Genomic DNA, 15,503 nt, shown 5'->3' with positions numbered 1-15,503 from the left:
TACCCCAGTTGCTGAAGCTTGAGCTCAGAGAATCTGTCACCCAAATGATCAGCAAATCGAAATCTGCAATTTGTTTTCATTTAAAAGCAGACAGGTTTTCACTATCTAAGACTTGGTCCTATTAATACGCCAAAACTAATTGCAGGAAAATGAATTTTAAAGGCAAGATTTAATTCCCCCCCTCCCCCCAGCCACACACACCTCTATGATAGAAGATTCAAAGTTGACTACATATTAAGCTTTGAAAAATACGTTAAATAGACACAGGCCAGAATGTCTGTGTCTGTCATCTAGACTATTGCAAGGACCCTTAATCCTCTCTCCTGGCACAATCCATTCTATACTCTCAAAATTACTTTCTGATTTTTCTTATCCCCTTGCGCAAATGCTTCAGTTCCCTGCTTAATAAAAGGCAGACAGACACCTTAATATGGCTTCAAAGCCCTCCATTTTCTGGCGCCAGTTAATATACTTTTTTCAGTTTTGTTTTATATTGCAACAGGAAAAAGCATGAACCATTAATTAATGAATATTAAAGTAACATTGAGATAACCACTGCTCAGATTAAAAAAGAAAAATAGAACACTGTCATTACCCCAGGAGACAACATCCCATGTGTGCTTTCTGATCATACCCTCTCCCTACAGCCAAAAGCTTACCAACAACAGGTGAGCAATTCTATGATTTCCTTTATAGTGTCTCCACTTTTGCATTCACACTTAAATCACATAGGTATATTGACATGTTTCAGAGTGTTACATAAATGGAATCAAACTCTCTTGTCTTTGGGTATTCCTTTTCTCATTTTTTAAAAAAATCCATCTATGTCACATGTCTAGCTCTAGTTTGTTCAATTTTAAGCTGTTTTGCCCATTGCATTAATATACCACAATATATTTTTCCTTTCCTCATTGATGAACATTTGGATTTGTAGATTATTTTCAGATTTGAGCTATTACAAACAATGCTGCTTGGACATATATTTCAGTGCCCAAGATTCTCTAGTGTTCATATCCAAGGAGTGGAATTGCTAGGACATAGCTAGTCATATGTTCATCCTAGATAAATATTTATGTAACATTCAAGAACAGGCAAACTTAACTTGTGTATAAATATCCTCATGTTCTTAATAGATAATGTAAAAATGTTTTCCAAAATGGTGGTAATAATTTATGCATGCACTAGGAGTGATTGGTAGCTCCTAATTTTTCATATCCTTAATAATACCTAGGATTACCAGACTAACTCTCTGTTCCTCTCTTGTTTACTCTTGCTTTAGGATTTTCTAACTTTTTTTTTTATTTCTTAGGTACCCAGGATATTAATTTTCACTTATTATAATTCACTAATTCTTCCCATTTGTTCTAGGAGTCTAGTAAACTCAGTCATTAAAATCTTGACTTTTGTCATTGTCTTTTCTAATTCTCAAATTTCTATTGGTTCTTTTTCAGTTCTGTAATGCCATATTTTTTTAGTTTCCAGTTTTCTGCCAAATTATTTTGTATTTTTCCCTTATTTCTTTAAACATAGTAAATAAAGGCCTTTTGTAATATTTATCTGATGAATCTAATATCTGAATTCTTTAGATCTATTTCTGTGATGTATTAATTCTGTGGCTTCTCATATATAACATTTCATCTGAAATCTCTGATTTTGTATAGAACATTGTATTCAAGCAATTATTTGAAGGAATAATGTGAGGTCTACAATGAAGATACTTGGCGCCAGAGAGAATTATGTTTGTTTCTTTCATTCTTATCATTCCTTCAATGTTTTGAAGAAGCTGTTTTAAATATTTTACTCCAACTTTTATCTCCCATTTATCTACTTTATTTATCAACTTCCATTTATCTATTTTATGCTATGGTAAAATAGAACTACTCAACTTTTTCCTAAAACTTATATACTTTTTAAATTCCATGCCTTTGTTTATACTCTTGCAATTGCTTAAATTGGTATCTCCTCTATATATACCTGCCCAAATTCCTGAAGATTAGCCAAAGTTTCAAATTTTCAATATAGATGTGCATAACCTTCCCACTGAATGGGATCTTGGAGATCATCTAGTCCACCCCGTGCTTTTGAGCTCCTCTAAATATTTTTTTAAGTAAACACAGCAACCGTGAGTAGGCAGAGAGGTTTGAATGACTCTTCTTTGGTATCTTTTGCATATTGGGCTTCTGAAAATATTTTACTAAAAATTTTCTAATACGAAAAGGAGAAAGAGAAAAGAAAACCTGATATTCTAATTCTCCCTATTCATAATTTGAAAAAAAATCAAGTCCAGAGATAAAGTTATATAAAACAAGTTACAATACTTCCTCTTCTATAACTTATGTGTGTGACCTTTGATCTTAAATTTTTCATTTGTTAAAAAGTGTACATTGCATGTAACCTCCAAAATGTTGATTTCCCTTTCTTTTTCAGTTTCCAATGTGTTCTTGTGGTGTTTTACAAATTCTGGTGTGCATTGCTTTTAGTTTTGTTTTATATTTTTGGAGTTCATATCTTTCCCCTTACTATGTTATCATTATTTTGAAAGTGGTATCCATGACTCTTTACCATATTCCTTACCAAATTGAGCATAGTAACTTGAAGTCATAGTTTCCCAATGGATGCTACATGCATGCATCAATGAGTGGTTTTGGAAAATAGGTGCAGAGATAAAAATGGTTCAACCAAACTCAGTATTCCCATAGAGAAGGAACAAATATCTTTTCTATTATAGGTCCAGGAGGTTCAAACTAATTTCTGTTGCTATATTTATCTGCACAATATATTGACCAATTGTCCTTATAAACACATCTGGTCTTTGTAGAATTTGTGAATAGTGATTCAAAAATGTAATAGAGCTTAAAACTAAAGCTGAAATACATAGATTCAGGAGTGATAGGATGTAATAAAGATTTATTTAGCAAATAAAATTTAAAAGGCATTTTCATTAATAATTCATCAACCCTGTTTAAAAGAAACCAAAAGAAACCATTACTAATTTGTACCTTTAATCAATTCTAGCTGGTGTTGCTATGACCATATTTTGACCATAGATATCTGAAAGGGATCCACTTCCCTAGGGATTTATAAAATTTGAAATAAAATAAAGTCTGGATGGAAATTAGCATATTAAAGAAATGTAGCAAATTTAATATATTAAACAATTATTCTAAGAAGAAATGAATAAAAAATGGAAAAGACACAAATATTTCCTAGCAAAGCACATATTGGGGTATTATTTTTTGCCACATCTATCATTTAGCTCCGCAATTCAATTATGTTCTTAATTGTTTAAGTATCATTTACCTTGAACAGTGTTATTCAACTTCCTGATGATTAAATTACTGCTAAACTTAACAGATTTGTTAAAATGTTAAGGCCCTGGATAAAGAGACAATACACATGGTCCAAAATTATTGGATGGAAGAACCAGTAAAATAAGATCTTTCTTGGATCCATTGGTTTGTCCATGAATTGTTCAAAATCTAGAAATGAATGAGATGTACACAAGGAAAAAGTTTATATTCTCTATTGCCCCCATTTTTGCAAATGTAGGCTATTTCAGTCTGCTAGCCTGCTGAAGAGCAAAGTATCAGAAATGGGTTGGCTTTTACAATGGGGATTTACTGACTTGCAAACATACAGTTCCAAGGGTGAGAAAAATGTCCACATGAAGGCATCATCAGGCAAGGCTTTGTCCCTGAAGACCAGCTGCTGGCCATTATAGACTCCTTGGTCACATGACAAGACACATGACAAGGCACATGGTGGCATCTGCTGGTCTCTCCCTTCTCTTCAGTGTTTCCTTGCTTTCAGCTTCTGGCTTCAGTGGCTTTCTCTCTGAATCTGTGACTTTTCTTTTTCTCTCTCCATATATATCCCATTTATAAAAGACTCCAGTAAGAGATGTAAGACCCATCCTTGGCCAAGCCTTGCTGAAGTAACCTAATCAAAAGATCCCACCTACAGCAGGTTCACCTCCATAGGAATGGACCAGCTTTAAGAACGTGATTTTCTGGGGTATATACAATCACAAACTACCACACAGGCTAATACAGCCCTGTTAATTATAGAATTTCCTGGTATTATTTGCATACTCCCTAAATTTGATCTTTATTTTGGAATTCCTTTAATCCATTACAATTCTTATGACCTTAGGACCTACCTCAGATATTCTGTGCAATTCATAGCTATTGGCTAGTTCTATATGTTCTATATTTTATCCAACTAACCAAATTAACATAATTAATTTTATGGAAGTTTTATTATATACTTTTAAAAACATCAATATTTAGAAGCATCATGATGTTTTCTGTTTTACATGTAATATGAAGAGCTTGATGGAATTTTTATTTTTCACTAAAGATTTTGATGTGCTTTAGAATAAAGCATTGGTACTAATAGAAATTTTAATTCATTTGCAAAACCTCAAATACAAGGCCTAATTCTCAAAGCATCAAATATTACTGTAACTGAAAATAAAACCAGAAGCTTAAATTAGAATTTTTTTCTTTTTCACATGCTAGAAACCTAGAGTCAGTCAGAGTCTGATATCGCATTTCAAGTGTCAGTGACACAAACTTCTTCTACCTTGTTTCTTTGCTGTGTGGTCCAGTTTCCACAGCTCCAGCCATCATGTATTCATTCTAGTTACTGAGAAGGAGAAAGGACAGCAAGACAAGAAAACTCTCTTTCCTTTAAGGCCAAATCCAAGGAGTTGTACAAGTCACTCTGCTTCCATTGCATAGGCCAGAATTTAGTTACATGGCCTCACCTTGCTTAAAAGAGAAACCGTGCATTGTTTTAATTCTCAGTAGTGCTAAAATAAATATATATATATATGGAGAATGGCTACTGAGGGACAAATAACACTCATCTCTTCCATATTAATGTTCATTGCTGATTTGTTTTAATGTAAGATAAAATATAAGCAGTTAAGTCCAAATTCTTAAAAGGAGAATATATAAGTGCATTGTAAAACTAGGATAAAATGTAACCAATACCACAGAATCAACATATTTATAGTTGAACATCAAATTTAGGTCCAATCTTCTGGGTATCCAAAGTGAAAAGGGATACTTCATAATTAGGTTACCATATTTTTATCATCCAAAAGACTTAAAAAGGTATTATTGAGGCAAAATGAAGTTCTTGGTTTTGAACAATTAAAGAAATTTATCTCACAATAATTTTTATGGAAAAACTGAGTGACTATACAGGAAAATATTTCTATAACAGGTGCAGTGATTTTATAAGGCTATTACTTATTGTCTTTGAGTAAAAGCCAAAAGCAAAGGATTATTTTACATCTGAATGAAGGCTATTTTATGAGTCCCTAAGGAAGAATGATCCAAGGATAAAATCTTTGGGTATTCTGGCTTCTACCCAAAGATCAATTTAGCCTGCCGAGAGGGCTACATGAACTATTTACACTATAAATTGTTATCTGTAAATATTACTTTTGCTGAAAGATTTCTGAACGAGTTTAGGAAATTAAGGAATACATTATCAAAGTCTGTCATCATGCTTTAAACCAATTGAGCCTTCTTAGCATCAGATCTTCTAAAAAGTGAAAGGGGCCTATTAGGTAGTTTTAAGAGGGCAAAAATGTGAAAAGATAAAATATTTAGAAGCAGAAATCAATTTGCCAAATTAAAATGGACAATTTACCAACAAGGTAAACAAATTTTTCATAGCATAGTAGAGAAACTATTTTTTAATGAAATATGTTTATACCAAGTTATAAAATTACTTAACAAGTAACTCCCAGTAAATGTAGTGTTACAAATTTTAGTTAAATTTCATGTTCTTCAATTTCTTTTATCTTTTAAGAGAGTTTTGTATAAATTATGTCCAGTAAAATTTTATATATATGTAAATTAAATTAAATTCCTGATAATCAATACAATAAATGTAGTTTCTTAAATATGATTTTATTATTGCTGAATTTTAAATATGACCTGAGATGCCAAGAAAAATGAATTCATAGTACCTGAAGTTTTGTAGTCACTTGAATCAAGTTTTTGATATGGCAATAATTAAATGAGGGATGGCGAAAAGTTGCTTGATTAAACAAACTTTGTTCAGGAATATGCTACATTAACAATGCATAAATTATTCTTCTAAATTAATTCTCTCAAAGTGTAAAAGTAAGTTTTAGACTGTGTTTGAGCAAACCTCTTTGAAGAATTAAACTTTGTTTTTAGTGAGAAATATAGATTGATATCAAGGATTTCTCTCTTTTCCATTTAGGAGGAACCTTTTGTAATGGTCTCCGAAAATGTCTTAGGGAAGCCAAAGAAATACCAGGGCTTCTCCATTGATGTCTTGGATGCCTTATCAAACTACCTGGGTTTTAACTATGAAATTTATGTGGCACCTGATCACAAGTATGGAAGCCCACAAGAAGATGGAACATGGAATGGCCTGGTAGGGGAGCTAGTTTTTAAGGTAAGGATTTATTTATTTATCTCATGTCTAAAGGTTGAATTATAACCCTGGAAAGAAAACTTCATATAAAATAAATGCAATGCAAAGCATTAGGTGGTAGTGTTGAATGCAAAAGTCACAGCCAATATGGTTTATTAAAGATGTGGAATGATTGACAAAATAAAGCTAAATTTTAAAATATTTTGTTATAATAGAAAAGAATCTAAAACAAAGGCTTCCTTTTGCCAGACGTAACTCCCAAAACTTTTTGCCAGGATGTGGTACATGATGAAGTCACAGTATAATTTACAAACAGAATTCCTACAGTTTTCTTTTAAAAATGAAATGTCTTTTTCAAAATATTTAAAATCCTCATGACTTAGGAACTAATCATTTAGTTTCAATGTCTAAGTAATGGAGATCTATTCTTATATTTTTCTAATTCTTTCAATTCTCAAAATTGTGTTTAAACTTCTCTATTTCTTTTAGTTTTCAATTTTTGCATTAACTTTTTTTGAGGATCCATTATTAGGTCTGAACTCATTTACAAATACTATGTCTTCCTGATGAATTGTTCTATAGCCAGTTTAGGTTAATAATTTATTATTTAATTTGTATGTGTCCATTCTTTTTGTTCCTTCTCTATTCTTCTTTACCTGCTTTCTTTGTGTTAACTGAAATATTTTTAGCAGATCATTTTATTCCTTCTCTTGGCTTTTAAGCTTTATCTCTTTGCACTTTTGCTTCCTTTTTTTTGTTATTAGCTTAGTGATCATACTAAAGATTCTTAACTTATCACACTTTATTTATAATTTATAACATACCACTTCACATGAAAAAGTAATAAACTTGCAGCAATATAATTCTATTTATACCTACCCCAGCTTTATCAAATTCCATCCTCTGACATTTTAAGCTAATATGTTTCTGACTCTTTCTTTTTGAGCTCTAGCCATTCCATGTTGCCTGACCGAGGTGTTCCCTTAATAGAAAAACCATATTGAAGTGGATCTCCCCCAGTGCAGTGCACCTACTTTTTACAAGGGTTGAATATCATCCAGTTTCTACGTACTTTTGGTTGCTCTCAAGTCCTTTCAATTTAAAAAAAAATATTTTATGCATAATTTACAATTTTTATTCTGTGTAAGGGTTAGTCCAATAAAAATTGTTCTATCCTTACCAGAACTGGAGTAATTTTTAAAATACTTAAAAATATTCAGGAAGTTAAGGGAGCTGTCCAAGTCCAAAGTATGGAGATAAGAAATAAAAGTCGGTGGCTGGAAAAATAATAAGGCTATTTTTATATCATCCCCTACTGACTTCAGTTTATTTAATACACCAGTTATATACTAAATTTTATTTGAAAAATATTAATGAGTATTTTTAATAGGAAAAGGGGAGGATTAATACTCATTTCTCATATTACAATCTTTCCAACTTACCTTACATTTCTGTATTAAAAACTCATAAATCCAGTGTTCTGCTTTTGGATCTCCGATGGATCCTGCCTGATAAACCCCAAATAATCAATTATGTTAAAATAAATTTATAGACAAAGAAAAAGTACTTTACAATTTATTCTTCAGAGATAGTAGATAAATTCTTTAATAAGTTATTATTGTAATAAATCACTCAGATTCACTAGATGAAAGTTAAAGGGAAAAATATAATTACTCTAAGGTTTGTGATGTTTTTACTTTGTTTTGTACAATGACTTCAGTTACTTACATTTTTTAGAATTACTACCTTACTTATTGTATTACTCAGCCAAAGGGGTGCTGATGCAAATTACCAGAACCCTTTTGGCTTTTATAAAGGCATTTATTTGGAGTAAAAGCTTACTATTACCAGGCCCTAAAGAGTCCAACTCAAGGCACCATAAGAGGTACTTTCTCAGCCAAAGTCTGTTGACACATGTTGACACAAGATGACTGGCGATATCTGTGAGGGTTCATCTTTCCTCCTTCCACTTAAGGTTCTATGGTCCCTGCTTCTTCCTCTCTCAGCTGTATTCTGGCATAAGTCTCACCACTCTCCCCTGGGCTAGTTTCTTTCTGGGCTCAACTGCTCTGTTCTTACCACAAGATCAGCTATAAATTATCAGGCTCATCTCTCTTCCTGGAGCCTTGTGTTTGGAGCATTCTCTCTTCCTGCATAGCTGCTTCTGTCTTCTCCTTCTCCCAGTATTTACTTCCCTGTCGTTGAGCATTCATTAATATAGCACACAAAGAGGGGGAGACTCACACCAAGTTGCCCTCCTGATGTGGTCAAATAAAAGCCATAATCTTGATTTAATAAAGTAAAAGTGAAACCTCTGAATCTACTAAATCTAATACACTCAGAGGAATAGACCAGTTTACAAACACAATATCTATTTTTGAAATTCAGAAACAATACCAAACTGCCATACTTACAAAGTGAGTCTTACAAGTAGGTTAATGATAAGATCACTTCCAATTATAAATTTTTATGAAAAAAATTGAGTTTTATTTCATAACAACTACACATAAGGTTTAGTGTATTCTTCACCAAAGTCAGTCTTGTTTTCATTTTGTACATAAGAGCAGACATTATTGTACAATAATTTACAATTAAGTGAAGGTTTTTATAAATCACACATTGAGATGTAAAGAAGCTAACTGATACATAATATTTTCAACCTGAAAACTATAAAGCTATTCATTGCAACTGGCTTTTTAAAAATGAACAGGATATTCAGATATTCTGACTGGGTATTGAGATACATCAACACTTATTAAGCAGGTAGAGGCAGATAAGACTAAGTTTGAGCATGCAGAGAGAAAAAAAGAAAACTGGGAGAGTGTGATGTTATGAAAGCCAAAGGAGTATGCCATTTCAAGAAGAAAAGGCAGTCAACATTATACAATGACTGCCAAGATGTTGTAAGTACATGATAGTCTCCAAAACTTTATCCTATTATCAATAGAGATTTAAGTTCCAATTTTCAGCAATTAAAATGATAATCAATTATGCACATGAAAATGCAGTCGAGTAATCATAAAATAGTTTAGTTTATCAATGAGATTTATCAAGTTAAAATTTCTAAAATTAATAAATTAATGTCCACCTTCCTATTGGGCACCAACACTGAAAGAACCATTTCAAAGTGTCTATATAACAATGATCATGGGCAGATCATCACATTAAAAAATAGGCAAAGAAGAAACAATGGAAAGTGTGCACTGAGTTCATATAAATGCTCTATGGTGATTTCCAGGAGTGGCAACTAAGCTTCTGAGTTGATTTGATCATATGCTATAGGATATTCAATATATAAAAACATTTTAGAGAGGGAAATACAACCAGAGAGACCAAATGATTGCACGAATGTATGTACTGAATCTATTTGACAGCTATGAATGTAGTAAGGTCTCCACTCTTTATCTGCCTCTCTACCTTTATAAGTTTCTGTAATTCATATACTCTTAAAATTTATGAGAACATAGACTGACCAAAAGGTATTTCAATGTGAAATAGATAAATGCTTTGTAGAGGAGTTGTTAAGAATGAGTTACTGTGACTGATAAATTATGTTCTCCTGCTTTAAAAAGGAAGAGCAGAAATGAAAAGACTGGAGAGAACTTTGTATAGGAAATAACAATTATATGAAATTTAAGATAGAAGAAAAAAAGGAAATAAAGACCTATGACTTATAAAGCTAGATATTCTATTAATCATTTCCTTCTTTGGGCAGTATTCTTTAAAACCGGCAACTTTTAAATCCGTTTACTCATAACTTAGGAGTACTCAAAGACTTTCCATGGGGCAACCAGTACAGGTAGCTTGATAGGAAATCAATTTCCCCACTCTGAATTCTTATTAAGTATTCTTTCCTAAAAATGATCTACCCAAGAACATGATCCTGCTTAAAGATTCTTTCCTATAGCCCTTATACAATCACCCTTTTCCTACTTTATAAAATAAGGGTATATCTTTCATGCATGTGAAATCTTTCCGTGATATATGGCTCTGGGTGTAAATATTCTCTGAGGTACTAAACTAAGGGACAATGGAACTGCTGGTGCCAACACAATCCTTTATAAGTCAGATGGTGTGATGATTAATTTCATGTATCTGCTTGGCTAGGTTATGGTGTCCAGTTGTTTGACTGAACAAGCTTTAGCCTGATTGTTACTGTGAGGGTATTTTATTGATGTATTTGTAGCTACCATAAGTTGATTATATCTAAGATGATTGCAAACTACAATCAACAAAAGAAATTGCCCACAACTATGAGGAGGGACTCCTCATCCAATCAGTTGAAGATCTTAAAGTCAGAGCTAAGGTCTTCATCTTCGGCCAGCCAGGTTCTCCTGGGGAATTCAATTTCACATTCAATGGAGTTTCCAAATTGCAATCTGCAGTGTGGAGTTTGTACTTGTCAATCCCGTGGTTGCAGGGGCCAATTCCTATAGTAAATCTCTTAATATTTAGACTGTGATTTTTCTTTTTCTTTTTTTTTTTTTTTTAATTTTTTTTTTTTATTGACTTTGTAATAATATTACATTAAAAATATATATGTGAGGTCCCATTCAACCCCACCCCCCCACCCCCCCTCGCCCCCCCCCCCAACAACACTCGTTCCCATCATCATGACACATCCATTGGATTTGGTAAGTACATCTTTGGGCACCTCTGCACCTCATATACATTGGTTCACATCATGGCCCATACTCTCCTCTATTCCATCATGTAGGCCCTGTGAGGATTTACAATGTCCGGTGAAGCACCATCCAGGGCAGCTCCATGTCCCGAAGACGCCTCCACCTCTCATCTCTTCCTGCCTTTCCCCATACCCTTTGTCCATTATGTCCACTTTTCCCAATCCAATGCCACCTCTTCTATGTGGACACTGGATTGGTTGTGTCCATTGCACCTTTATGTCAAGAGGAGGCTCAGATTCCACCTGGATGCTGGATGCAATCCTCCCATTTTCAGTTGTAATCACTCTAGGCTCCATGGTGTGGTGGTTGTCCTTCTTCACCTCCATCTTAGCTGAGTGTGGTAAGTCCAATAAATCAGATTGTAGGTGCTGGAGTCTGTTGAGGCTCAGGATCTGGCTATCACATTTAGACTGTGATTTTTCCACACATGGTGTATTAATCAAAGGGGTGCTGACGCAAAATATAAGAATTAGGTTGATTTTTCTAAAGGGTATTTATTTGAGGTAGAATCTTACAGTTACCAGGCCATAAGGCATAAGTTACTTCCCTTACCAAAGTCTGCTGTCATGTGGTGGAGCAATATGACTGCCAAAATCTGCAAGGGTTCAGTCTTCCTTTGTTCCTCTCTTCTGAGGACTCATTTCTCCCTGGGCTCAGCTGCTCTGCTTTCTCCACAAGGCCAGTTGTAGACTATCAGGCAAACAGCTTGTATCTCTTCCTGAGCCTCTGCTATGCCTAATGAAGCTTCTCCTTCCTCACCTATATGCTTCTCTGTGTGTTTACTTCCCAGGCTCCAATATCAAAACTCCAACCTCCCTTCTCTGAGATGCCTTTTCTCTGTGAGTCCTGCCCACCAAGGGGGCAGGGACTCAATGTCCTACTGATGTGGCCCAATCAAAGCCTTAATCATTATTTAATCAAGCAAAAGTGAAACCTCTGAATCCAATATAATCTAATATACTCCAAGGAACATACAAGCATAATCCAATATCTATTTTTGGAATTCATAAACAGTATCAAATTGCTACACATGGCATGGAAGGATTTCAAGGAATTGAGTGACGTATATATATATATATATATATATATATATATATAAAACCAATTCTTTCCAGTTTCACCTATTTGTACTAAAAAGGTTTCTATAAAAATGAAAAACAAATATAATAGAAATATTGAAGCTAAGCTCTACCTCATTCAAACATAATATTGACTGATATATATCTGAATTAATTGAAAAATAAAAGCTCCATCCATATCATTAGACCTACATTTCTAATTTAAATCACTTTTATAGATAATGAATGATAGACCAACATTATGAAGACTCAATATAGAAGAAGTGTTTTATAGCTACATCTTTATGGTCATAGGTTTTTCAATAAAAATTTTAATTTTAATTACATACATAGTTTTGATGTAAAAAATATAGGTTGGTGATCAAGAAAAATACTTTAAAGCATACATTTATATCAAATTTGGATAAAAATATGGGGAAGGTTGTGGAATATAGACATAGATTAAGGAGAAACAGAATGATATTAATGGCCTAAATATTACAGAAATGTAGGAGCATAAATCACTACAATATTAAGATTATAGTGGGTACATTTAAAAGAATGACTTGAAAATTTTATTTTTTTAAATATATTTTTTTATTTTTAAAAGATACTTAGATTACATAAAATGTTACATAAAAATATATATAAGGGATTCCCATATGCCCTACTCCCCACACCTCGCACTTTTCCCCACATTAACAACTTCTTTCATTAGTGTGGTACATTCATTGCAATTGATGAACACATTTTGTAGCATTGCCACTAAGCATGGATTATAGTTTACATTGTAGTTTACACTCTATCCCACTCAACTCTGTAGGTTATGGCAGGCTATATAATGGCCTGTGCCTGTCATTGCAATGTCATTCAGGATAATTCCAAGGCCTGAAAATGCACCCATTTTATACCTCTTTTTCCCTCTCCCTAGCTTCAATGCCTTCAGTGGCCACTGTCTCCACATCAATGATATAATTTCTTCCATTGCTAAAATCACAATAAATCTATCGAAGAATACCAGTAAGTTCACTCTAGTCTATATTTTATTCCCCAATGCTGAGGATTCTTTGATGGCGATGCCTACTCCCCCTCCAATTGAGAGGGAGCTTCAATCCCCTATAGCTGATGAACGGGATTTCCTTGCTTGCAGTTATAGACTCTCTTAGTTCCTTGGTGTGGTGGTTGTCCATCCTCACCTCCTTGTTATGTCCTGGGTGAGTCCAATGAACTGAAGAATAGGTGTTGCAACTCTGCTGAGGCTCAGGGCCAAGTTGGCACTTGAACAGCCCAGAGATTCAAGTCTCTTGGACATACACGTACCAACTCCAGCACCAACTGTAGGTTTAAATAAAAGGGACAGTAGAGGCATGCGTAGAGAAGTCACATCTGAGTCCAATTCTGTCACACTTGGGAGCACAAACATCAAAGTAGGGCCCACTGGCAAGGCACCAAACTCTGGAGCTATCTACCATGACCATAGGACCAGGGGGTCTCCAGAGCCCTCAGAAGCCCCACTATTTGGGGTAGTATCTATTTTGTAAGTCTATGAGATCCTGCTGAGATATGCATAAGCATTACCTCTCTGATGATCTCCTGACTCACTCTGTTGTCTCTTAGCCATATAAACTCATTTGTCTTTACCTTTTCTCCCTTTTGGCCAAGGTCTTTTTCCAGTTGTATTACCAGCTGGTTCTTTGTAGTAATCCCTTGGTGCCAAGAAGGTGCATCCTCAGGAGTTATGTCCCATTCTGGGGGGAAGGTAATGCATTTATATGCTGAGTTTGACTTAGAGAGAGGTCATTTTTGAGCAACATGGAGGCTCTCAGGAGGTTAATGTTAGGTGCCCTACAACACTAAGCTAAGTTGCAATTTCAAGAGCAAAGACTCATAAGCATAGTTGTCAATATTAAGAGCTTATCAATGGACCATCCTTCACTAGTCATTGCCCCTGTGCTTGGGGGATTGTTGCTGTTCCATTGGAAAATGTGGCAGGGCTCCCCACCTTCTCCCTCTCTTTTTTTATTTTTTAAAGATGCCTGCTGGAGGTCTTCCTACTCACATGAAGGACCTTTCCTAATTAACACATACCATGGTTTTAATATTTGAGCTAAGTAAGGGATGAAAGAATTTTAGTATTCCAACAATATTACAAACTCCAATAACATGAGAAAACATTGTACTTTATCAATTACAGCAGAGTATAGTTTTGTCTTATCCAACCAAACAACATTTAAAAATTTGATAGTGCAGCAGGGACCTTGCAGCCTGTCCCAATTGTTTGCCTATCCCAATCTCTTAAGATAAGATACTATTGTCTCTGATGTTTCTTTTAATTTTGAAAAAAGGACTACTGTTGAATATAATGTCATCAGTAATGTTTCAGCCACAGATTTCTTCTACGCAGCCAGATTCTTTGCCACCAGGCCAGCGCAGATGGTTGGGCTATGCACACAGCCTTGGGGAGGTACTACAAAAGTCTATTGTTGGGTGTTTCACAGACAGGGGAATGCAGGCTGGCTTGATTTGTCTAAGAAGATACTAAAGAAAGTCTTAGCAAGTTTTAAAACAAAGTGATAGTGACACAGTTGGATGTTAATTTCTTGCAACAAACTCGCAATATTTGGGACTGCTGCATGTTGCAGTGGTGTTAATTTAATTTACGATAAGAGGTTGTTTTGGTGACACATACTATTTTTAATAGTAATTAAAACCATGATTACCACATTATACTTTTGGTTGATATTATGCTGAAACATTGGTAAATTTTCAGGAATTTTATGCACTCTTTAAGTATTCATATGAACTCTTTACTTATACAACTTTAATTAACAGAGGGTTAAAGAACCCTTTTAATTTTATAACACTTTTAAACACTTTCCATTCAACTTATAACATATTAAAGGAACTTAACTATTTTATTACTTTAATTTTCTTTTAAGGTAAAAGAATGAATTTTTTTGCAATAGTTTGAAATAAAAAGATACTTTTCAGGATTTGATTTTGAGAAAGCAGATTTGAACATTATGTTCCTTTAAAAGTGATAAAATTTGCATCTTCTCAGAAAACCAAAGAAATTATAAGGTTAAAGTACAAGAAGCTGTTTAGATAAAACAGACATTCTTTGTAAACTGATTATTCAGGAGAAAAACTCTTTATAAACTTTTACAAAAGCAGACTAATGAGTTGAGAAACTTTGAGAAAGAACAAAATTTTAACTTTGCATCAATATACTATTTGATACTAAAGCTTTTAAAACTTTATAGATAGACCCATCAAGTCTTACTCAACTTTAACTATAAAAATTCCTTTTCCATGAACCTTCTGTACTTTCTGTATT

The 15,503-nt window shown here is 33.9% G+C and overlaps 1 protein-coding gene across 2 annotated transcripts in view; it reads left to right on the top strand.

The window, feature by feature from the left end:
* Window positions 1-15,503, top strand: part of GRID2 (glutamate ionotropic receptor delta type subunit 2) — a 1,588,204-nt gene that overhangs the window by 1,200,091 nt on the left and 372,610 nt on the right. For both annotated transcript variants that reach the window (XM_058295409.2, XM_004470379.5), the window contains exon 10: window positions 6,247-6,444. In XM_058295409.2, coding sequence (XP_058151392.1) covers window positions 6,247-6,444 — 198 coding nt within the window. The remainder of the gene's footprint in view (window positions 1-6,246; window positions 6,445-15,503) is intronic.

The sequence above is a fragment of the Dasypus novemcinctus genome, chromosome 1 (assembly GCF_030445035.2).
Source record: "Dasypus novemcinctus isolate mDasNov1 chromosome 1, mDasNov1.1.hap2, whole genome shotgun sequence".
Taxonomy (NCBI): domain Eukaryota; kingdom Metazoa; phylum Chordata; class Mammalia; order Cingulata; family Dasypodidae; genus Dasypus; species Dasypus novemcinctus.
Note: the sequence above shows the minus strand (reverse complement) of the source record. Positions and strands in the feature narration are given on the sequence as shown.